Source organism: Antechinus flavipes, chromosome 4 (assembly GCF_016432865.1).
Source record: "Antechinus flavipes isolate AdamAnt ecotype Samford, QLD, Australia chromosome 4, AdamAnt_v2, whole genome shotgun sequence".
NCBI classification, from domain to species: domain Eukaryota; kingdom Metazoa; phylum Chordata; class Mammalia; order Dasyuromorphia; family Dasyuridae; genus Antechinus; species Antechinus flavipes.
The window spans coordinates 81,769,418-81,795,582 of NC_067401.1; the positions used below are offsets into that span (position 1 = coordinate 81,769,418).

At 32.6% G+C, this 26,165-nt stretch overlaps 1 protein-coding gene across 13 annotated transcripts in view; it reads right to left on the reverse strand.

The window, feature by feature from the left end:
- CDC42BPA (CDC42 binding protein kinase alpha) overlaps window positions 1–26,165 on the reverse strand; it is a 347,897-nt gene that overhangs the window by 84,034 nt on the left and 237,698 nt on the right. For all 13 annotated transcript variants that reach the window (XM_051993437.1, XM_051993436.1, XM_051993439.1 and 10 more), the window contains exons 13-20: window positions 23,039–23,281; window positions 22,647–22,757; window positions 22,024–22,271; window positions 13,581–13,686; window positions 9,765–9,889; window positions 3,036–3,141; window positions 2,496–2,644; window positions 316–407 (exon numbers count right to left, since the gene is read on the reverse strand). In XM_051993437.1, the coding sequence (XP_051849397.1) occupies window positions 316–407; window positions 2,496–2,644; window positions 3,036–3,141; window positions 9,765–9,889; window positions 13,581–13,686; window positions 22,024–22,271; window positions 22,647–22,757; window positions 23,039–23,281 (1,180 nt within the window). The remainder of the gene's footprint in view (window positions 1–315; window positions 408–2,495; window positions 2,645–3,035; window positions 3,142–9,764; window positions 9,890–13,580; window positions 13,687–22,023; window positions 22,272–22,646; window positions 22,758–23,038; window positions 23,282–26,165) is intronic.

A 26,165-nucleotide genomic window follows, 5' to 3' on the forward strand; every position in this document is an offset into this window, starting at 1 on the left:
ACTTAGATTATTTCAAAATGGAAAGTTACAACTTCAAATTTATTTAGTAACTTCAAATAAATTTCTTTCTAAGCATAAAAAGTTATTTACAGAAATTTCTGTACTAATGAAAAGGAGTTCAAATTGATGCAAAATTATATTTATTCCTACTATAAAAATGGATCTTAACAAGATAAACAATAAACCTAGAAATAATGGCTTTGTGAAGCCATTATTTCTCATACATACTGTAAACAGCCTCTTACATAATACAATATGGTAAAATCTATCCACAATGATACAAGACCTGATTTATATGGACACCAGTTTCCATACCCTTTTCAGATTTAAGATCCTCAGTCTCCTTTTTCAGTTTTTCAATTTCTGATAGCAGTTCCAAGTTCTTCTTCTCTGACTCTTGTAGTTTGCTTAAAAGGGGAAAAGAGAAAGATATATTTAGCTACTAATTTCTACTTATTTTCTCAGATCCTGTTAGGTCTTACTTGGTATGGAACTATAAAACTGCTTTTGTTTACTTATTCTGAGGTTGACTTTACGCCACTGATTTATATACCTAAAGCACATTAAGAAAAGTTTATGCTTATTTTGATGTATAACACTAATGATGCATATTAATGCTATTTGCTATTTTGGCTCATATGATCAATACTGTTTCTCTTTTAAGAGTCATAAAAATTTAAATAAAACATCCTTGACTCCCAGTTTAAATTTTAAAGATATTATTAGAAACAGATTCTATTTTTAGGGGTTGGTTTTCCACACACAAACTGAAATTATAAATAGATATCTTTCCATTCCATTAAGGATACTTTAGATATTTAGTATATGATTATACTTAAGAAAATTGTGTATTTTTACAACTTAACACTATCAAATCTGTTTCTTTCAATCCCTTCATTGTTCTTATACAACTCATTTGCAGTGACTTATTCACATATCAAATCTCCTGACAAAATTACTGAGATCATTATTAATATTTTTAATAGTCATAACTGTGCTGTACTCTACTTTGGTATTAAACTTGGAGAGCCCTAGGAAGTGTTTCCTTGACTTACTGGGAAAAACAAAACAGAACAAAAAAAACCCAACCAGATCATTAATTTGAAATTTACAAAAGCTCTAGATACACTTAAAATCTTTTTTCAAAATTACATTACAATGTATCCTAGAAGATGACATCAATAAAACTACAAAACCACCTTTAACTCAAGATGCATTCCCAAACTACAGGTGCTCCCTGATATCCCAAGGCTTTTAATATAGTCAATATATTTTTAATTTTGTGATACAAATAATATTTCTAAATAAATAACAAATAATACTGATTTAGTCTTGAACATATAGAACTGTTTAAATAAATTTACATTATTATCATGGACAAATTTTATAAAGAGATAGTTTGGAACTAAATGAGATTAAGCTAGTTTCTCTCACTTTCTCCCTCTTCCCCTCCCCCCAGTCATCACCACACATACACCAATATTCCGGTGTTCCAGATATCTGGTTTCAAAACAATCAAAATTTCAGGTGTCTCAAAGGTATATTAAAAGATAGATAAATCATGTAATGGTGCCCCTATTAAATTGCTAAAAGAATGAGAGGGCTTTCAATACTGATTAAGAGGGATTTGTAGAGAAAGAGATGGACAAAAATTACAGCATACAAAAGGAGTGGAAGGGCTGTGAGTTGTACGAAGGGCCAAACCAAGCAAAATAAAAAAAGCATTAATTAAGCACCTATAATGTACCAGGTACACAATGGGCTAGGTTAGGACACAAGAAACAAAACCAGTTCTGGGATGAAGAAGCTTATACTACACTAGTGGAAAATGTTTCAATGTGTCTTTCATCTTTAGTTTTCTTCACTTTAAAAAATTAAAATGTGTTGATACAGTTTAAAAGTAAAATCTTTTAAAATTAACCAACATCTCCTCCTTCTTCTTCCTCTCTCCCTCTCCCTCTCACCTCTCTGTCTCTCTCTCTCTCTGCTTCACCTCCTCCACAAGTGAAAAAGAAATACAAGGATCTTGTTAGACAACTTGTTTTAACAATCAATGCATACTTCCCACAAAACACTGAAACAAGATGCCAACACACACATCTTTTGAAAGCCAATGATCAGTTGTTAACAGAACTAGATAGGTCTTCATGGGATTAACACTGACATTAAATAACATTAACATTAACTTAACACTGACATTAAATACATTAAATAAATGTATTTAATCAATTTTATTGCCTCTCCATGTTGACTTTATTCTACTGCAGCCAAGGTGTGTATCTTAATAGGATTAAAGAGGTGCTGACACAACGAAGCATACAAGTAATCAGTAAATGATTTTTAATGCCTCTTTAAAAGGAAAGAAAAGGGAATTGATTTTTTTTTCTTTATAAAAAAATAGCTTATTCAATAGGCAGGAAATCAAAGAGACCTCTTTAATTGCCTTCTTGCAAACACAGGAAGTAGTTCATTTGAATTGTAATATTCCATCTCACCATTCTGTTGAGATGTTTGATGCTTTAACTTTATTAAGTTCTTCTTGTATGGCCTGTTTGGCTTTAATTTCAGCATCCAAAGCTGACTGCAACTCTAACCGAGCTGACATATCCAGTTTTGCAAAACGGCGCATCTTCCAGGGCATATCCTAAAAACAATGAAACTGTTACCAGCTACATTTTATCATATTTCCAACATATAAGGCCTAAAATTACAAAATAATATGGAATCCCCAATAATATTATCTTTGTCAAATAGTAAAATAGAAAAATAATCTATAACAATTGTTACTTTATATTAAGGTAAGAGGAAAGATACTTATGAGGAAATCATTTTTATGTTAGCATCTCATTTAATTAAAATTTTAAGTACATTACAGAAATTATGTTTGGTACAAGAGAAATCAAAATATTTGATTTCTACTGAAATACTTTATTGTAGGTGAAAATTTGGGAAACACATAATTTTATAAAAATAGTTTTTGTGGCTTACTTTTTCATCATCATAATTAATTCTTACATAAAATAGCAATTCCTTACTGTTGCTCTTGTGCCAAGGCTGGAATTTCTCAATGCCTCTAGTTCCTCTGTCATTTTAGAGGCCAAAGCCTGAAGATAGCCTCGTGCATCTTTTTCATCACTCACCCTATATTACAAAAAAATAAAAAATTAATGTGAAAAATCTAAAGGCTAACTTGTGTAACTCTAATATGTATATTAAAAATCTAAAAAGAAAATGTGACAAATGACTGAATAATTTTGAACCTCATCACCAAAAAGGGCTTAAATTAAAGTACTTTTGCCTAACAGCTGGTTGGAAAAGCCTTATTGTACCACAAAAATTGAAACTTTGTGATGGAATATTTAGATTCCTTCATGATTAATAAACTAAAAATATTCCTTATATTTAACATATTTTAAGAGTCTTTTTGCTAATATAATTTATTACCCCATTTATTAATTAGCTTTACTAATGTGATTTATTTCCTTTTTTTTAAGCTTTTTATTTTCAAAACATATGCACAGAGAATTTTTCAACATTAACCCTTGTAAAATCTTGTGTTCCAATTTCCCCCTTTTTTCCTACTCCCTTCCTTTGATGGCAAATAGTCCAATCATATTTTCATTAATTCTCTTGAGATTTTCGATCTTTTATTCTTCCATATGAATTTTGTTGCTATTTCTTCTAGATCATTAAAATATTTTCTTGGAAGTCTGATTGGTATAGCACTAAATAAATAGATTAGTTTTGGGAGTATTGTCATCTTTATTATATTCGCTCGGCCTATCCAAGAGCACTTAATATTTTTTTCCAATTATTTAAGTCTGATTTTATTTGTGTGGAAAGTTTTTTGTAATTTTGCTCATATAATTCCTGACTTTCCTTTGGTAGATAGATTCCCAAATATTTTATGTGTCGACAGTTATTTTGAATGGAATTTCTCTTTGTATCTCCTGCTGTTGGATTTTGTTGGTGATGTATAAAAATGCTGAGGATTTATGGGGATTTCTTTTGTATCCTGCAACTTTGCTAAAGTTATAAATTATTTCTAATAGCTTTTTAGTAGAATCTCTGGGGTTTTCTAGATAGACCACCATATCATCTGCAAAGAATGATAGCTTGGTTTCCTCATTGCCTACTCTAATTCCTTTAATCTCTTTCTCGACTCTTATTGCCGAGGCTAGTGTTAGTTAGTTAGCATAATCAATCAATATGTTGAAAAAATTCAAAAACATATTCCATGTACATCCCTGGTGCCTGGACTTTTTTGTTGTTGTTGTTGTTACTGAGGCAATTGGGGTTAAGTGACTTGCCCAGGATGCCCTCCACCTCTGCTAAGTTAGGAGTACCATTTTACATCTCTTCTTTCCAGATTAATCTTTATAATTTTACTATTCTTTATTTTTTATTTCTTTTTTGAATTGTTCTTTACATGCAGAGTTTTGTAGTCATCATATTTTTTTTTGGCTCTGCTTATTTTTCTGTGTCACTTCACTTAGATCTTTTCATGCTTTTTATGCATCTATCATTTTTTACAGCACAGGAATATTATGTTTGTATACTGAAATTTGTAAATTGCAAGCTATTTGTTTACATCTTTTTGCCATTTATGTATTGGGAAATGACTATTAGTCTTATGTGTGTATGTTTGTGTGAGCGTGAAATAATTTTATCTGTGGAGAAGCTTTTCAATTTCATATATTGGAATCTTTTCTTTTGATGTTCTAAATCTTTTGTTTCCACAAATGGATTTTATTACTATTTCATAAAATTCTATAAAATATCCCCTTGATAATTTGATTGGTCCATGATTAAAAGTACAAATTAATTTTGTACAATATTGCCATTTTTGTTATAATGGCAAAGCCTAATCATGAGTACTGAATATTCCTTAAAAGAGCACTTTGTAATTAAATCTATACATGTCTTTTGTGTGCCTTAGTAAATTGATTCTTAGATTTTTTTAATGGATTTTGCTTGTTATTTGGAACGGGGTTTTCTTTTCTATTATTGGTTCTTGGATTTTGTGTTTATTACATATAGAAGAAACACAGTTGTTTTTTGTTTTGTCTTAGGGTTTTTGTTTGTTTGTTTTTGATGCCTGAGATTAACTTTATTTTTCAAGAAACATGAGAGTGCTGAGTCTTCTCCAACAAGACTAGTTTTCACACAGACCAAGCTTTAGGCAAATGAATGTTCTCAAACCTTTGTGACACATACTCTAAGTATCTTATATTCTCTGTTCTTTGTTCTGAGATAAGAAAGCAAGCAGGTAGTAATTGGGTCTCCTTCTACAAAGATCTCTTCTTCCAAGGGTTCTGAGATTAGGTGTGTTTCCAGAGAGCAAGGCTATAGTAATCAAAAAGTTCTCAGAGAGTGCTTCTTACCACAACTATTTTATTCTCTTAGTGTTCTGAAACAAGATGCATTTCCATAGAGAGCAGAAATCAAAGCTATAGTAACCAGATTGTTCTGATGAACGTATCCTGCCACAAATATCTTGTCTTTTGAGAGTTCAAGACTACATTGCTTCCACAAAGAGCAAGTCTATAGAAATCAACATGTCCTTAGAGTAATTCCTGTCATAATTATGTCTTCAGTATACTCTGAAACTAGCTGCATTTCCACAGATAGCAAAGCTGTAGTAACCAGAATGTTCTCATGGAGAATGTCTCCAGCCACATTTTATCCAATGAGTGTTATATAGCTGAGATGACATTTGTTTTTCTTCCCCCTTTGTGGAGGTGAGAGGTCATTAGTGTTACACGCTGCACATGTTTTCCAAATACATCCATCAGTTGGGCTGATTTTTTTTCCCTTTCCCTCTCATACCCTACCTGAATCCATACATACAGGAATGATTCTCAGGGATCAGTTACATGTAGGGAAGAGACAACAGTAAAAACCAGCCATACCTTGAGATGCCTTCAATCCCCTCTCCTGACTTCGGTAAACAGGGAGCTAAAATCACCTCCTCCAGAAGCCTAAAGTTGCTTTGTGTGAACTAATTCTGTAACCTTCAATTTTGCTGAAGTTATGTCCAAACTGATCTAAACCTTAAGAACAGTACTATAGGATGAATACTATGCAGGTAACCTAGTTGAAAGGTGGGATTTGTTGTTAAAGGAAAATAAATTTATCTAGTGTTTTTGTTAAAGCTAGTCCTTAGTGTTGCTTTGCATTTTTTGTGGAGTGAAACAAAGATTCCCTATCTTTGTTTTTGAGTGCTTACACAGGAAAGAGGGTTGTTTTTTTTTTAACCCATATCAGTGGAGGTCCACACACAAACCACATATTTTGAGGTTCTTAGAGAAAACTCAGTATTAGGGCAAAACGAGTCAGAGAAATGATGCTTAGGGAAGCTCCTTAAGATACAATCATGTAATCCTAAAGCTTGGGGCTCTAGACCATGAGGTACATATATATTATTTTGTACAACTCTACAATGTAGCAAATAGGTATTGTTGTTAATCTTACAGAAAAAAAAAATGGAGACTCAAACAAGACAAGTGGTCAGAGAGCTAGTGGAGTGCTAAAGGTGTGGTTTAAACCCATGTCTTCCTAACTCCAAGTATAATAAACTATCCATTATGACCCACTGCTGCTCATTAACTTCTCAAGACTTCATAATAGCAAGGTGGGTAAGAGTGCTAGATCTGGAGTTAAGATGACACCAGCTCTGTATTCTTGGGCAAGTCATCTACCATCTCTCAGCCTCAGTTTCTTCTATAAAATGGGGATAATAATATCACCTATCTCCCAAGGTATATGAGGATCAAATGAGATAACATGTATATAGTGCTTTGCAAATTTTAAAGTAGTATAAAATTGTTAGTGATGATGACAATGATGTCATATATCCAAACAGAAAGTAAGGTGCATGAGAATAGGAAAAAGGTTTCCTCATATAGAGCAGACAGTCCAATAGATCTTTGTCAAATAACTATTCATTCTCTCTATAACAGTTTATGTAGAAAACACGTCATAAGTTCCTACTTGGAACATGTGGATTGCTGTCCAAGGTTCCCTGATATAGTGAAACTGAGCACAGGGTTTCTCTGATGGGAGATAAGGATCTTCATTGTCTACACATAGGCAAGTCAGTGCACCTTTAAGGAGAAGTAGAAGGCAGAGTGTTTCACTGGATGAAAATTTGGGCACTGCTTTCTTAAATGCCTCTGGCTATCTTCAACCAAAACAGGAAAGAAAAGAAAGTAATGCAGATATTCCTGAAATATGAGATAGCCCCTTCACAGGCTACATCTTCTCAGCTAACAGGTGAACACCAGAGGTGAATGAGAAGCCCTAGAAAGGAGTGGGCAAGCCCTTACACCTCTCCGAACACCCCACAAACCCCAAAAACCATGCAGGTTGCTGAAGCAGGCCCCGTGGAGCACTTGGTCAGACATGGAAGACACCAACGCCATCCAACTGCAATCAGGCCATCACCAGCCACCTTGACTTGGGTCCTACCACTGGAATTTGATGACTCTTGCTTTGTACAACTCTGCCTCATGTTTCTCCAATTCACACACAAATCAAGCCATCACTTGTGATGTCCCTGGTCCTTTTCCAAAAGAAAGAATGAACAACAATATGGAACTTGTCCCTCATCAGTTTGTTACTGGGAAGTGGGCATCAGATGAGATCAGTTTGCCTGCGCTGATTTTTAAGGTTCATATTTAAACAACATGAGAAGGCAGCCAGAGCATGGACAAAATCTATGTTCTTAACAAAAAATCTGGGATTGGGTTGGGACAATGTCTAGCAAAGGAGACACAATCTGGAAGAACCTAGAATAAAATGTGCTTCCAGATGCATCAGAGTACCACGGTCCTGCTGAGGCCTCTTGTCCAGAACCTGACATAACCTCTCGCTGTCATTTGATCTAAGAGCTATAAAATAGATATATGTTTTTTGAAAGTGCTTATAGAATCTACATTAATTATTTTGTCTGCTGAGAGGTGATTGGAAGAGTGGAACATCAGACTTTGTTTCTATGATTTGGGCCCAATTCCTAGATCTGACACTAGCTATGTAATACCAGGCCAGTTATGTTTCGCAGTTTCTCCCGATGTTATATGGGGGGATAATACTTTACTACTTAATTCATTTTGAGAAAAGACTTTGTAAACCCTAAAGCACTATATAAATGTGAGCTGGAATTATGAGTGTCATGTGCCTTATCTCTTTAACTAGCCTGTAAACTTTATGAAGGTAAGGAGCATTTTATATTCCTTTACAAATAGTAAAGTCCACAGTAAAATATATGTGGACTGCTTAGTTAATCTTTAAACAATAGTTTCTATGCCAAGCAGTTTCCTTGAACCACTGATTTTCAGTGAACTGGTCCCCAATCCTCCCAAAAAGACCCTGGAAGGTTAAAACTATTAGCAAACAGACAATTCAATCTTCATTTATCTTCTATAAACTTTTACAATGACTTTACCCAAGCTTCTTTCTTTCCCTAATATTCTTTCTTTTCTGTCCAACCTATTGTGGTAGCAACAGGAAAGGAAGAGGTGTATGATTGTAATCAAACTCAATTTTCAAAATCTTATTATAATTTAGCAAACAAAATCCTATTAGAATTTCTTCAAAAGGAAATCTAAGTTTGCTATATAACCTTAATACTGTAACTTTGGTTGATGTTAAAAATTATATCCTCTAGACAAGTATATTGTGTACTTTTATGAACTGTTACATAGAATTTATCTAAAGTTATACATTCACAAGTCAAAACTTTGTTTAAATATGAGCTTTGCATTTAAATTAATATCAAAACACTATGAATTAAAATAGTTTCCTTAAAAGGATATTTGTTTCCTCACTTTTTATTTGAATTTTATAATGAGACTCCACAGTTGGTAGAGAAGATAAATGAAAAACACTGTTTGAAGAATCAAAAGATTACTATCTGAGGATAAATTCCCCAAGTAATTGGCCTATGAAAATATTTAGAAATAAATGTTTTTTAGATAAATACAGCATTAAGAAGATGGGGAAAAAAGGTGATACAGAGAATGGGGAGAAATCACTTAAAATAAATGTCAAAATCAATATTTATGCATTTTAATAAGAGTAAACCTTCAGTTGTTTTTTCCCTGTTTTTTATAACAATAAGCAAATTAGTACAAACACTAGGATTAATATTTTAGCATTCCATTAATTTTAAACTTTAATTAATCCAAATTATTATCCATTTACAAATAATGAGAAATGATACAACTGTATCTAAATTAAAAATAATTATACATGAAACAATGTTATAAATGAAGAAAAAAAAAAGATCTTTTCTTCAGCTACTTCTTTCTCTAGCCATTTTGTTCCTTAAAGCAATGAGGACTTAATTTTTGGTCTTAGAAAGGGGCGATTAAATATTAATGATGTGTTTCTGAAGTCCTAAAAAGTCTAACCTGTATAACAGAGTAAATTAACTTTGTTCTTACAGAGAAAGAACAGCTTTCAAATGAATTGTGGGAAAGCTGGTGGTGGAAATATGGTAGGAGAACAAGGTGGGAAACAAAGGAATTTCCTGGCCCTATTCATACAAATCACACAATAGTACAAAAATGAGTGAACTGTAATAAAGCCAATGTTTTTAGTATAAACTTGTTTTTCCTTTCCAGTGGAAATATGGGAGGAAAAACTCTTTTTGACAATTAAAGTAAGCTAAAGACATTATTGGCAATGACCCCGATAATTGAAACAATGTGCTCAATGACCAAGTTCTTTAAATAGGATATATTTAAAATTGGAGTACTCACCACTGAATAATTTCTGTGATTTGGGCCTCCCAATGTGCGACCGATTCCTTTTTGTCTGCTAGGTCTCTCATCTCTTCTTCTAGTTGTCGGTTGTTTATACTTAATCTCTCAAACATAGCTGTGAGCTGAAAGGGCATGGAGTTGTAATGTGCATTACTCACTGAAACAATCTACCTATCAAATTTGATTTATATCAAGAAAATGATGTAATTATCAGAATACTACCTTGAAATAACACATAAAAAAATTCATTAGAAAATTTTGCTTTCTTAATTTTATTCTCAAATTCAGTTTGAGAGATCATTGTCAGCTTCAAATATACTTCACTTTAATGTTACTTTTAAAAAGACTTCTTTTTAGCTCCTCAAAAAGACAGACACCCTTGCCCGAGTGAATAACTTTAAACTTCTTATATATTTTAAAAAAATGTTTTTTAAAAAGTACAAAGGATACATATAAAAATGTATGAACTGCCAGAAATATTTAGCATGCTATGATTTCTGATAAAAGCATGGTTTAATTTTTTTAAAAAGAACATTATGAAGAATTAGGTTTTTAAGAGTGGGACCTTAATATACAGCTGACATATAACCAGTGGAATCCAAAATCACTTATATTAAAAAAGACAACATGATTTTTGTACTAATGAAGCTTTTCCTGTTTATAAACAGATAATCCTGATTAAATATGGGGAGAAATATGCATCTCAACTATACATTAAAAACCTTTTAATTTGTAAATAAAATTAGTCTTTGTATAGATAACATACAGCCATGCTTATTGCTTACTATTCTTTTAAGTACTCACTATTTTTTTTGAGGGGGGTGAAGGAATTGAGGTTAAATGACTTACTTAGGGTCACACAGCTAGTAAGCATCAAGCATTTGAGGCCAAATTTGAACTCTGACTCCAGGCAGATGTTTTTCCACTATGCTACCTCACTGCCTCTATGCTCACTTTTTTTTTTAAGCCTTCATACCTTAAACTTAAAGTTTTTCAACTATACTATCCCTTCTAGAAGATTACCTTGTTTATTCTATTTCAATCAGAAAGGAGTTAACATTTTCTTTACTAACCATCTTTCAATTGTCCATTTTGCTTATTTAAGAATGTTTCTTAATTTATTATTTCTAACATACAAATCTTTGCAACATTGGAAAAATAAGTCAGGATACAAATGTATATTTTTCCTTAAAATACTAATTTTCTCTTATTTTAAAGGGACATGACTTACTCAATTTGCAACTAATATTCACTATAATCCTTATATCCTCTAAAAACTAATTGGCATTTTATCGATTTCTTTTTCACAGCTTGTTTTTTAAAAATATGAAGCAGGTCTACTGATAACATATTTATTCTTGACAGAGATATAATAGAATTTTAAAAAGCAAAATGAGATATACATTTTATACATGGCCAATGTAGGAATGTGTTTAGCTGAACTACATATATTTGTTATAAAGTTTTTTATTTTTATTCAATTGGGGGAAAGGAGTTACAGTTATCCAGATACCAGCACAAAATTTTTTCAATAGGAGTAATATAGAGTATGATGTATAAAGCAGAGTGGGGAATGTGCTATAATTCTGAGCAGCAATCACACTGTTAATCTACATATTGGGGGAGGATAACAGCAGCTAGAAGATCAGATAGGATGTCATTAAGAATACAGCATTTGAGCTGTTGCTGAAGGAAATCAGGTCTAAAAGGCAAGGTGAGGAAGAAGAAAAGATACAAGGATATGATGATGGACAGCAGTCAGAGGGCCAGGCCCAGTGAACTTCAGAGTGTATAAAAGGGCATATGAGCTACTACCAACCTGGAAAAGCTGATTGAAACAGATAGTAAATGACTTTAAACACCAAAAAGGGGAATTTAAATTTTGTTGTAGGAGACAAAGAGAACCACTGTAGTTTACTGAAGAAAAGAAGGATACTGTGATCAGACAAGTGTTCTTAAAGAAAACAAATCTTTAGCTATTTGTAGAAAGAAGCTTCTTAAATTAAAAGCAGAAAAGAAGAAAAACACATAGAAACTAGAGTTGGGGCAAAACAGCAGAAACAGTCCAAAAAGCAATGCCAAGAGAACAAGAGCAGGACCAATGCCCCAAGAGGAACAGAAGACAGGTGTCCCTGCTGGCCTCTCAGCTCTTTCTGGGAATTATTTTGTGATAATGAACTTGTTCCAAGTTCCTTCCAAGTTCCATCTAAATAGCTTGTCTTCCACCATGGCTTCCTCCCCTCCAAAAAATTACTTTCCCCTTCTCAACCCTAAGGACTCAAGTATAGCTTAGGCTTCTTTCTCCAACCCTTCAGATTAGGCTTTGTTCTGAGGTTTAAATTTCATCCAAGAAAATTTAGCATCACATGTTTATTTTACATAGAACTAACAATAATGTAAAAACTAGCAATGAAATAGAATATTGTTAACTCATGGGGAACTGACCAATATTATACCACTTTAGATTGTTTCTCTACACTCTCTAATTAGACTTTGCACTTAGTAATTAGCACAGTGATTCCAAATGAAACCATCTTGTAATGAGCAATTTTTTTTTATCTCAATGTAACTTAAGCTTACAAGACAGAAATGATCTCTAAATCTACAATCATTAATAGTTACATACATGTTAACTAGGTTGCTTTTTTAAATCAAGTTAAACTATGTGAATCCCAATTTACTTACAAAATGAAAGGTTTGCTTCTAAAATATCTTAAATTCATATAAGTTAGTTTATTTTAAATTTATTTAAGGCATCACTTGAGATTTTGTTATATTTCAAAATAGCATAGGGCATTATAATGTTTATTCTCAAGTTATTTTCAGCAAAACAATCCAGCCCATTCTTTATAAAAATCTGGAAAATTATATAGTCATAAGAAGTAAATGTGGGAGAAGAGAAGATACATGGAACAAAAATGGCAATGAGACTGTTTAGACTACTAAATTCCTTGAGAGCATCAATACTTGCATAGTAGGCACTTAGAACTTTCTTAAATTAAATTAGTCATAATTAATGAAAGTAGATAATTGAAAGCCATAGAGAATGTGGGAAAAAAAGTTTCACATAGAATCTTTATTCAAATTTTAGCAGTATATAACTAACAGTAAATATTTAGGTCCCAGTTATCACAAACAATGAATTCCATAAAGTTTCTGTATTATTAGGATTTGTACTGTATATTTCCATTGGGATAAACCCATTTATATAATTATAACTTCAACTATTACAAATCTGATTATAGTAGATTATTCAATATCCCAACATATAGGATTCATAACTGGCATTAATTAGAGCCTAGCTGTAAAAAATTTCTGTTCCTTTTCAGGCTGACATATCTAGAAATTAAAAGAGGATATACATACCAAAAGTACCTGAAGATGAACTAAAGATAAAAAATTCTACCATGTAGTTAGTAGTTTATTTCACAGGCCTGAACTGCTTTCAAAGATTTCCTCATGATCCTGCTTTTACATTTCCACAATTCAGCAAGGTAGTACCTGATATAATATATTCTTATTTAAGTGTTTTAGTCCTATCCAGGAGAAAATGAGATTGTATGAAACAGAATTGCGTGGGAAAAAAAAAAAAAAGAGAGGATGCATCAGACAATGAAAAACTGGAACAAATAAAGAAAAAATATATCCTGAACTGATTTTGGGATGGGGGATACTGCTTATTCCAAGTAAAGATTAGATCCTAAAAGTAAAAGTTTTCCTTTAAAAAAAAAAAAGATATTATCTAACATAAATTTGTACTCACCATGACTTATTAAAGGGAGTTAATAAATATTGTTGGATTGAATCACTCACCTTATCAAGCTCATTTGACAGTTTTTTATTTTCTTCAGTCAACAGAATCTTTTCTCGTTCATATTTTTGTTTAAATTCATTTTCAAATTCTTCCCTTTCATTTTGGCTATTAAATTACAAAAAACAAAACAAAGAAAAAGAAGTCATATCATTAAAGTGAGCCAATAATTTGAGGAAAACTATTTTCATGACAGTTTCTGTTTGATAAATGAAAATACTATTAGAAATTAGAATATTATAATTATTTACATGAATTTTTACTACATAAACATGCTTTTTTAGTATGTAGGCAAGCATATCACATGGTCTTTTGGGTGATGGGAGTAATAGATCTGTGATTTCATCAATTCCTATATTGATGAATGGTACAGAACTCCTACTATTAAGGAAGAGCAGAACCTCCTAACTTAAGAGATTTTTAAAAGTGTCACCTGGAAAATTAAGACATGTCTATGGTCATACAATTTATCAATAACTCAATAGCATTTCCTCTGTGCCAGACAATGTGTTGAGAACAGAGGAATAACAAAGGATCCCACATTCTCTTGAAGAGACAAGATGCACTACAAGTGACTCAAATTCATGGTAAAATTGGAATCTCTAAGAAGTGGCAAGGATGAGATATAAGCTGAAAAAAAACCTATGTATCTAGTCCTTCAGAACTTCTAATATTAACATTTTATATATTTACATGATATTTAAGAAAGCTATACACACACACACACACACAAACTGAGAAACATATTTTATGGTATGTACTATGTGACATGGGTATAAACTTTTTTTCTAGTCATCAAATATTTATTAAACACTTAAGAAAGAAGTCAAAATGGCAGAGTAGAATCTTCCAAAGATTCTCCTACAAATGACTTAAAATCAACTTTGGAGCAACAGAACCAACAAATGATCAAAGGGAGAAAGATTTTTTTCCCAGCCTAAGTCAACTTAGGAGATTGGCAAGAGAACACTGTGACATCACAGCAAGGGGGGTACTAGTCTGAAGCATAGGTGGTAGCAACACTTTAGACCTTAGCGAAGGTAGCAGCAAGTAAAGCAACAGCTTTGGGAATTCTTAGCACACAGACTATAAGGGTATGAGACAACTGGTCAGGAGAGATTTCAGGGGGCCTCTTAATGGCTCTGGGTGCAGCTGGTGCTGACTGGCAACTTTACTGTTCCTATGCAGTTCTGAGTCACAGTTGCAAGGAAAAGAGGAGGGTTTATGATCAGTAACAAGGGAACAGTTCCAAGGCAGAAAGGAATACTAGCACTTGGGGCTCTCAAGAAGGGAACTTGATCACAGGAATAAAACCAAGAGGAATACTATAGCTTGTGGATGCAGCAGACCTGGGGTACCAATTACAGTCCCAGGGCCACAAAGAATGCTGATGTTTGTAGCTACAAGGAAGCAGGGGCCCTTCTGGGTAAATACCAGAGTACACAGCAGAACAGCAGTGACCACATCTCTCTGAAGATCACACAATCTTGGAGACACTGAAAAATTTCAAACTCCAGAACTATCTTTGAAAACAGCAACACATAAAAAATGTATGTGGTAGCTTTTTTTTGTAGTAGCAAGAAACTGGAAACTGAGTGGATGCCCATCAGTTGGGGAATAGTTGAATAAGTTATGGTATATGAATGTTATGGAATATTATTGTTCTATAAGAAATGACCAGCAGGCATGATTTCAGAGAGGCCTGCAGAGACTTACATGAACTGATGCTGAGTGAAATGAGCAGAACCAGGAGATCATTATACACAGCAACAACAAGATTATACGATGATCAATTCTGATGGATGTTGCTCTCTTTAACAATGAGATGATTGATGCCAATTCCAATAATCTTGGGAGGAAGAGAGCCATCTACATCCAGAAAGCACTGTGGGAACTGAGTGTGGTTCACAACATAGCATTTTCACTCTTTTTGTTGTTGTTTGCTTGCATTTTATTTTCTTTCTCATTTTTTTCCTTTTTGATTTGATTTTTCTTGTGCAGCAAGATAATTGAATAATATGTATGCATACTTTGGATTTAACATATATTTTACCATGTTTAACATATATTGGATTGAAAATAAAAAACTTTAACTAAAAAAAAAAAAAAGAAAGAAAACAGCAGCACACAAAAGCCAAAAGCATGGGATGTGCGCTTCTCTATCCATAGATGAGCAGAGCTCAACTGGTTCAAAATAAAAAAAAAAAAAGGCTGTGAAAATGAGCAAAATACAAAATAAGAACTTGACCATAAAATCCTACTATGACAACAGATAAAACCAAGAAACAAACTCAGAAGATAAAAATGTGAATAGATATAAGCAAGGTCTTAAAGAAAAAATGCTAATTGGATATAAGACCTAAAATAATTCCTAGCAATGTTAAAGAAAGAGATAAGAATGATTGAAGAAAAATTGTGAAAAGAAATGAGAGTGATGCAAGAAAATTATAAAAAGAGAATTAACAGTTTGATAAGAGGCACCAAAAAAACCCCCCAAAACCTGAAGAAAATGACACCTTAAAGAACAGAAATGATCTAATGGTAAAAGTAGCACCAAAAAAAATCACTATAGAAAAGAACTTTTTTAAAAATCAGAATTGGTCAAAATAGAAAATAATTATTTAAAAATGAGAACTGGGCAAGTGGATGCTAATGACTCCATGGGATACCAAGAAATAGTAAAATAAAGCCAAAAGAATGGAAAATAGAAGAAAATGTGAATTATCTCATTACAAAAATAACTAGCCTGGAAAATAAATGGAGGACAGATAATTTAAGAATCATTAGACTACCTGAAAGCCATGGTAAGAAAAAGAATCTAGACATATTTCAAAAAAAATCTAAGAAAACTGCCACAGAATTTAGATCCAGAGGGTAAAACAGAAATTGAAAGAATCTACCAATCATCATCTGAAAGAAATTTCAAAATGAATGCTCCCAAGACAGCCAAATAAATACCAGGGATCCCAGGGGGTCAAGGAGAAAATATTGGAAGCAGCCAGAAAGAAACAATCCAAAGGTTATAGAGCTACAGTCAGGATAACACAAAATTTAGCTGATTGAAGGGCTTGAAACATGATATTTAAGAAAGCAAAGTAGCTAGGAACACCACTAAGAACAACTTACTTGACAAAACAGTGTTAATCTTTCAGGAGGAAAACTGATATTTAATGTAATTGAGGACTTTCAAACATTCCTGATGAAAAGTCCAGAGATGAACAGAAAATCTGACATTCAAACATAAGATTGAAGAAAAACATAAAAAGGTAAACATAAAAGTGACACCATTAGGGACTCAATAAAGGTAAATATTACTATAAGGGAAGATGAAATATATAACTCTTAAGAACTTGATCATTATTGGGGTAGTAAGGAAGAGTATACAAGAAGGTCACGAGTATGAATTGATTATATTGGGATAATTTGAAAGAATAAGAAAAAGGGATGCTTTGGACTGGTAGAATGGGGGATTGGGAAGAGGGAAGACATATACAATACACATTAAAAAATATACAACAGTAGAGGAGAAAAAGGAAGATGAAGTGGTAGGAAATGCTTGAAATGTACCCTCATCAGAAATGGATCAAAGAGAGTAGTTAGCTATGTCCAAAGATCTATAAAACTTTGCATACCTTTTGACTTAGTAATACAACTACTAGAACCCAAAGAGATTAAAAGAAAAATGACATATTTGTACAAAACTAATTATAGCAGCTCTTTTTGTGGTGGCAAAGAATTAGAAATTGAGAGGATGTTCATCCACTGAGGAATGCCTAAATAAGTTGTGGCATATGATTATGATGGAGTGCTACTGTGCCAGAAGAAATGATTAGGAGAATGGTTACAGAAAAAAACAAGGGAAATATATGAACAATATGCAAAGTAAGCAAAACCAGATCATTTCATACAGTATTATTATACTGATGATTATATTATATTATGTTGATTATATTATTAATATTATTATAATGATGATCAACTGTCAAAGACTTAGCTACTCTGATCAATACAAGGATCTAAGACAATTCCAAAAGATTCATGGTGAAAAAAATGCTATCTACTTCCAGACAGAATTGATTAATTGTGAGTAGAAAGTGAAATATAATTTTCTCACTTTGTTTTTCTTGCAATACGGCTAATGTGGAAATGTTTTTCATGACTTCAGCATATAAATTATATCTTATTGCTTACCTTCCCTTTGTGTTAGGAAGGGTTGGGAGAGAAAGAGACAATTTGGACCTAAATTTTTTTCTTAAAAAATGCTAATAAATAAAAGATAAATTTAAGGAATAAAAATACAATTAAATTTAAATTTAAAAATACTTCAGAACCAGATACTAAGTGAAGGAAGTACAAATACAGGAACTTCCTGTTCTTTACTCGAGAACCTTACATTCTTTATTATTATTATTATTATTAGCTTTTTACTTACAAGATATATGCATGGGTAATTTTTCAGCATTGACAATTGCAAGACCTTTAGTTCCAACTTTTTCCCTCCTTCCTCCCACCCCTTCCCCCAGGTGGCAGGTTGACCAATATATGTTAAATATGTTAAAGTACAAGTTAAATACAATATAGGTATACATGTTCAGTTATTTTGCTGTACAAAAAGAATCAAACTTTGAAATAATGTACAATTAGCCTGTGAAGGAAATCAAAAATGCAGGCGGACAAAAATAGAGGGATTGAAAATTCTATGTAGTGGTTCATAGTCATCTCCCAGAGTTCTTTCACTGGCTGTAGCTGGTTCAGTTCATTACTGCTCTATTGGAACTGATTTGGAGAACCTTACATTCTAATGAGAAAAGATGGCATACACACACACACACACACACAAAATGAAAAATGTGGAAGATTATATTTTATCAGAGTCCCTCTCTCTAAAGCTCCATATATTATTAGTCTATTTTGTTCTCATTCATTTTTCTTCTTATCTGATCATAGTTAGAGGGAATTTGTTATATTGTTCTTATTCTGTGTATTTTGTTTTTCATTATTTCATGAAAGTTTTTTTGAACTTCTTTATATATCTCATGTTTATCAATTTGAATTTACCATAATAGTGTGACTATTAATAATAGTATATTAATATACTACAATATATTTACCCATTCTATTGTTAAACACTTAGCTTATTTGTATTATTTTGCATTTCAAAATATTACTGTTACTATAACTTTTGAATAGTTATTTTAAAAAATAACTTTTTCAGACTACATTCCCAACAGTGAAATCACCGAGTCAAACGCCATGAATATATTGGTAGCTTTGAGAGAGCACTGTGTACTCTCCAAAAATATTCTATAGATTTACATTTTTTCACAAAGATTGAAAGACTATGCCTGTTTTTTCATATCTTTGCCAACAATTGACTTTCTTTTTAGACATAAAATAATAAATATTTATTAAGTACCTACTTTGTGTTACACACTGTGCTAAGCATTAGAAAATTGAAAGGAAACAAATTACAGTTTTTGCTCTAAGCAGCAATCTCAATCTGAAAAGAGAAACAACATCTAAAGAATAAAGAAAACAAGCAATATATAGGATGAATAGGAAATAATTAACAGCAAAAAGGCATTAGAATTAAGAGAGGTTAGGGAAGGTTTCTATAGTAGACAATATTTTACTTGGAACTTAAAGGAATTCTGGGAGGTCAAGAGGCAGAAATATGTACCTCTCTATTTTACAGATGAGAAAAATGAGAGAGCTGGCTTTTTAGTGACATATCTGGTGTCACATAGCTAAGGAGGTGCCTAGGACTGAAAATGAACTCAAGTTTTCCTGACTCCACATTTAGTATTCTCCATTGAATCCTTAGTTGATAATTTAGTTAACAAGAGATACTCTCCTTCCTCCCCCTATTATTATGTATAGAGTATTTTTCTGTTTTTCATAAATGCATTAAAAATAATTTGGGGGGATGAATTATAGAACATCTATTTGGACCACTAAAAAAATCATTACTTGTTATAAAAACCAACAGTTATTAGTATAAGTGGCAATGGATTAATTTTTCCTCTTAAACTTAAATGTGAAAATCTATTTTATACACTCTTTAAAAATACTTGCCTATTTAAATTTTGCATATAATGACTAATTTTTTTTTTCAGTATATTGCCTTCTAAAATGGCTTGCAAATATTTTCAATGAAAATTTTATTTCAGATCAGGAGAATATAACTACCTTAAACAGTCAAATGTAATTATTTTTGCTGAAAAAATATCCAGAAAGAATTTCTTTTTCAAAAGTGGATTTTATAAAGGGTGAAAGGAAAACCAACTTTGACAAATTGTCTTGTCAATATAAATGAAAAGTCTTGTCCAGAACAATTTGATAATGGACGTATGACTCAGCTAAAGGCAAAGCTCAGAATGAGCTGATGCTTATAAGGAATACCAAGGATAACTCCCCCCCCCCTTCCCCAACACATACATACCCAATTTTTTTTAAGCTATATTGGGAAAAAGAAGATGATCAAAGAAGGGGTATAAATGTAGCAATCTGAAAGATGATAATGAAGAGAAGTCAGAACTTTTATTACATTTATTTTCTTTGCTAAGGGGAACAAGATTTAAATTGGAAAGGATAATAAACAGAGAGAAACAAGAGCGAATTTTGCTGTTCTCAATGAGTTCAAATCACAAAGACCAGGTCAGATATATTTAATGATTTCGGAGCCTGTCTCTGATTTCTAATAGAACAATGAAAACAGAAAAGTTACAAAATAATTTGAAGGGCAAATGTTATCCCAATTTTCAAAAAAGGAAAGAAAATCATCTTTATAGTGTAAGACAGTGAACTTAACTGATTACTGAATGTCAAAATTCTTGAATATATTATTAAAGTGATAGTTTGCAAATTACTAAAAAGTCATATATGACTTTCAAAAATGATTATGGCAGACTTCCCTTGTTTCTTGTTTTACAAGTTGCAGTGCTATGCTATAGACATAATTTATCTGCATTTTATGAAAGTGTATGGCACTAGTTAGTGCTACTTTTGTGGACCAGATGTAGTGGTAAGGATTAATCAGACTAGATAAAAGCCTGATTGGTAGGAGCTGAAATTTTATGAATAGTCAGCACCATGAGTACTTAGGAAAAGTTATATATTTCATTTCACATGAGCCCTCTCGTGGAATGATTCAGGGATCTTTTTTTTTGTTTTTGTTATTCAGGAGTTTTCAGTACTGACTGCTTCTGTGTGACTCCATTTGGGGTTTTCTTGGCAAAGACACTGAAGGTTTGTAGTTTCCTTCTCCAGCTCATTTTACAGATGAGGGAACTGAGGCAAACAGGGGTAAGTAATTTGCCCAGGATCATACAGTTAATAAGTATCTGAGGCTGGGTTAGAAGTTAGGACTATCTGACTCAATCCTGCACTCTTTCCACGATATTATTTAACTGTTTTTAACTCTGTGCTATTTAGTTTTTTGGGGGGCAGCTTAGTTGCACAATGGGGAGAATGCCAGGCCTATAGTCAAGAAGGCTTGAATTCAAATATGGCCTCAGTCACTAGCTGTATCACTTAGCCCTGCCTGCTTCAGTTTCCTCATCTGTAAAATACGCTGAAGAAGGAGATGGCAAACCATTCCAGTATCATTGCCTATAAAACCCTGAATAGGGTCATGAACTCTTGCACTAAGATAAAGGAATAAATGGTGTATATATAAAATTTGCAGCTAAAATAAAACTGAAGTATAAGTTATTGTGTTGAATTAGAGTCAGGATCCAAAAAGATGTGTACAGGGTATAATGTAAATATGGATAAATATAAAGTTTTTACACTATAGTTTAAAAAAAAAAAAAACACCTCACCAATATAAGACTGGGGATAGAGGATAGAGGAGGGAGCAGTAGAGATTGGATAGGAATGACAGTTTATTTGACAAAGATATAACTTCATTTGTGTGTTAGAATTAATATCTACTAATATCCATGCTATAGCTAAATAAAACCTACTTTTGTTACCTGATGAATGATCAAACAACTAGAGCTAGTCAAATGCAGAATAGGCAATTTCAGAAAGCATGGCCCTCCCTCCAAGTCCCCATCCCTTGGCAGAATTCTTTAACTGAAGGCTGAGTACTTTTTTTTTTTTAGAAAGGACTGATATATAGACTAGGATTATAAGGACTCTTGAGTTCTCTTCAAACTCTGAAAATTTTTAATTCCGTGATTAATGTGCAATTTTCTTTCCTCCCCTCTTCCCCTCCTCTCCTCCCCCACCCCGACATAAAAGCCTATGTCTCTTTTTTGTGGCTGGTAACTTTGCCTGGCACACAAAATTTGTTTTTATAGATTCTCCTATCATATTGTAATAAATGACTTATAGATAAATTACACATATACTACTCCTTCAAGGACAGAATATTTAAAATACTTTTCAATATCATAAAATTGCAAGTGATGTCTCTGCAAGACACAGTGATGTCCTTACCTCTCTCTCCTAGTCTTTTCTAATTTATCTTTTAAAATCATAATCTCCTTCTTGAGGGCAAGCTGCTGGCCTTCTGCATCACGCAATTCTTTCTTCAAATTTTTAATTTCATTTGCATGAATTACATTTCTTTTGGACAATTCCTCTTCATAAAAGATACTTTTCTTTTCCAAGTCAGTCTTTAGTTTGGTTATTTCTTGCTGATGTTCTATGCTGCTTATACCTGGTGAACGACCAACCTGCTTTTGCTACAAAAATAAAAGATCTTTTACCCAATAGAACAATGAAACTGGACCAACTCAATTCTGCATTCAAAGGCATATGTTTGTGTAATGTCAACAGATAATTAAATGTCATGAGATTTATGTGAAAACCAAGTTTATTATAAGAGAAATGAACATGCATATGGAACCCATAAGATTCCTAATCTTTATAGAAGTTTACATTTTTATAATAGTAGTAGCAACAAAAACCTCCAAACTTTTCTTATTTTTTTCATAATGAATTAGGAGCACTTTACTTCTCCTTCCATATCCAATGTGGTAAAAAGCTAGCACCTGCCTAGGTCTAAAGGGAAACAAGATAATTAACTTCCAAAAAAAAAAAAAAGAAAGCACACTAACCTTTAATCCTTCCAATTCATTTTCCAGCTGTTTAGAATACTGTTCACTCCGTTCTCGAAGTTTCCTGTCCTTAGATGCCTCTGCTACCGCAGATTCTACATGGACTTCCAGCTTAAAAAAAACAACAAGCCAATAGAAAGTTTTACTTTTGCAATCCTGAAATAAAAATGTTTACCTTGAAATGTGGATAATGTTTATTAGAAAGAAAACCCAAATAACCAAATTTTCACTAAATAACTATGATGGACTCAAAGAAGTTTATGCCTAGGATAGTAATGATTTTTCATATGTGAAAAAATTCAGTGAGATGGAAGTGTTTACCTTCAAATTATTTGAGAAAGGAGCTTCCATTGATAGTCCATGACCAGTCCAGAATTTGCCCAAGTACTAACCTCTTTTTTGGCTCTTTCTGTTTTACGCAGTTCTTGCCTTAAGCTTTCAACTTTTTGCATCACCAGTTCCATCTCTTCTTCCTTATCTCGAACTTGGCGAGCAAGTTTCTGCTTCTGGGAGTGCAAGTCTGTAAGTCGTTCATTCATCTCAGAAAACTCTTGCATGGCCAGTTTCCGCTGGCTGTGTGCATCTTTCAGTTCTTTGGTTTGAGATTTTAATCGCTCACTAGACTCAATTAGTTCCTACAGTTTTGTAAAAAGAAAACAAGTTATCAATTCAGAAGATTAACAGCCAAATGTGGCCTTCAATGTGGCCATCACTGGAATCAGAAGAAGACACATTTGCAAATCCGAGGAAACAATGAAACAGATGAATTATTTAATGAAACTAAAGAGTCTGTTTTATATTCTTAGTTCTTGAGGTAAATTTAATATGCAATAATATACAAATTATTTAATCTTTTGGAAATATGTTTTTATGCTATAATTTGAAAGAGATTAAAGAGATGTAAAAGATTGAAAGACCAGGGAAGATGGTTTTGAAAGGTTTCATGATTAGTTTCATAACTTTGCTTTAAAAAAAACTATACAAAAAGTGAGATTATTTGTAAAATTACTTAACTTTGTGGCTCAAGTATTTTTTTTTTTTAACATCGCCTTTCTGTTATCTGTACAGGGATAAAATTCTGAAAAGGTGTACTTGAATCTAAGACAGCAGAGCCCGTAAGGCTAATTACCTATCTGATGTGAGATACTGGTCCTATATACATATATTTAGATGAGATGGTGATGTAATGGCTCTCCTCACCATTGGTGCTTGCTAAATGTGTTAGATTGAGGTAATGATAGGCAAGGATCGAGAGCTGAGGAAGAGAGTCAGTCTCTCTGCTGCAGTGTGCTCAGCAGGGAAGACTTCAGGCTCCAGATTCCAGAATCCAAGATCCATCTTTGGCAAGCCACATGGCAGCTTTCCTGTCTCTTTCACTTCTCCTCCTAAAGACCAAGGACTTTGACTGATCCTGACCCTAATTGATCCTGATGCCCTCCAGAGAGCTAGCCCAGACATTATAAGGTATCAATGATATGACATGATTACACATTAAATCATCACATATTATGATGATTACAAGACTACCAGGAGGAGAACTATTAATATCATTAATGTGGAATATCTGGAAGAAAAGTCATTGTGTAAAGAAAAATATCAGGATACTTTCCATGGTAACTGAATTGGCTTAGTACATGTACGAGACTTTGTCCCCACAAAACACATATCTTAACTATAAAAAGAGTAATGGCCACTAGAGGTGGCTATGTGGCACAATGGATAAAGTATCTGATACTGACTTAAGAACACCTATGTTCAAATATGGCCTCAGAAATGTACTAACAGTGACTCTGGGTAAGTCACTTAACTTCTGTTTGCATCATTTTTCTCTTCTGTAAAATGAGACTAATAATAATATCTACCCCTTAGGGGTTTTTTAAAAGACTAAAATGGACATTTTTTAAAGTATTTTAAATGATTTTTTTTTTAAGTTTCACATCTTTTTGGAAAAATCTGGCCTAAGCACAATACTAATGTCTGTGCATACATATGCCTACATTCATAAGGAGCCATATATTTTTATATCTATGAAATCAATCTTTTATGTACATAATCTATAAATATTACATACCCAATTTCTATAAATCTCTTAAATATTAAAAAAATTTTAAAACTGATAAACTAAACACTAACAAATTTGTTAATATCTCAGAATAACAATCAATGGATATTCTGGTTTTAATTTAAATTTTCTGCCCTAGACAAATTTTATTCATAATAGCTATCATATTCTAGGAGCAAGCTTCCAGCTAGCATTATATTCTAATATGCAAGTTATACAGTTTTATTAAAAGATATCCTAATACTTTGTAGTACAGTTGAAATCAAGCATAACTTTTATTTTTTTAATAATCGCTTTTTATTTTCAAAATACATACAGGGAGAATTTTCAACATTTCACCTTTGCAAAACTCTATGCTCCAAATTTCTCTCCCTCCCTTCCTCTTAGGTCCTTTCCCTAGACAGCAAATAATTCAGTATAGGTTAAACATGTGCAATTTTTCTAAACACATTTCCACATTTATCATGCTGCACAAGAAAAATCAGATCAAAAAGGGGGAAAAAAAGCAAAAAAGCAAGCAAACAACAAAACAAGAAAACAACAAAAAAGGTGAAAATGCTATGTTGTGATCCATATTCAGTGCCCATAGTCCTCTTTCTGACTGCATATATTAAGTCTAACTTAAAAGTTTTTAAAAAAAGAAACAAGAAAGCAAACTATGTCATGCAAAGAATATTAATTAGAAAAAGCATGTTCCTTATTACAGTACTGATTATGACATTAAGGCTTTCAAAGAATGTCAATTTTGTTTCTCTCGGGGACTACCTACTTTTGCACTAATGTAGAAGTGTTATATAAAGTTTTTATGGAAAAAAGAATCTAGGTCAATATAGCTGAAATAATTTTCATACTGTCAAGTTCACAATTTAGATTTTAAAATAAATGAAATCATCTAAACTATTTTTAAAAAATTAGTATTTTATTTTTCCTCTAATTACAGAAAAACAATTTTAACATTTAAAAAACATCTGGGGTTCCAAACTCTTTCTCTCTCATTTCCCCTTCTGCTCTCATTAATACAGTTTATACATACACAGTGATGCATATAATATACATCAATATTAGTCTTAATGTAAAAGAAAAGATACACCAAAAAAACCTCCAAAAAAAATTAAAGCAAAGAAAAAGTATGCTTCAATCTGCGCTCAGAATTCATTAGTTCTCTGTGGAGAAGAATAGCATTTTTCCTCTTAAATTTTTTGAAATTGTCTTGGATCACAGTTGAGAATAGCTAAGACCTTCAAAGTTGGTCCCTGTATAATACTGAGTTGTTATATATAATATTCTCCTAATTCTGCTCATTTCACTTTGCATCAGTTCATGTAAATCTTACTAGATTTTTTGGAGAGCATCTTGTTCATCAGTTCATATAGCACTACTTGTTCAGCTGTTCCTCAATTGATAGGCATCGCTCAGTTTCTAATATTATGCTACCAAAAAAGTTGCTATAAACATTT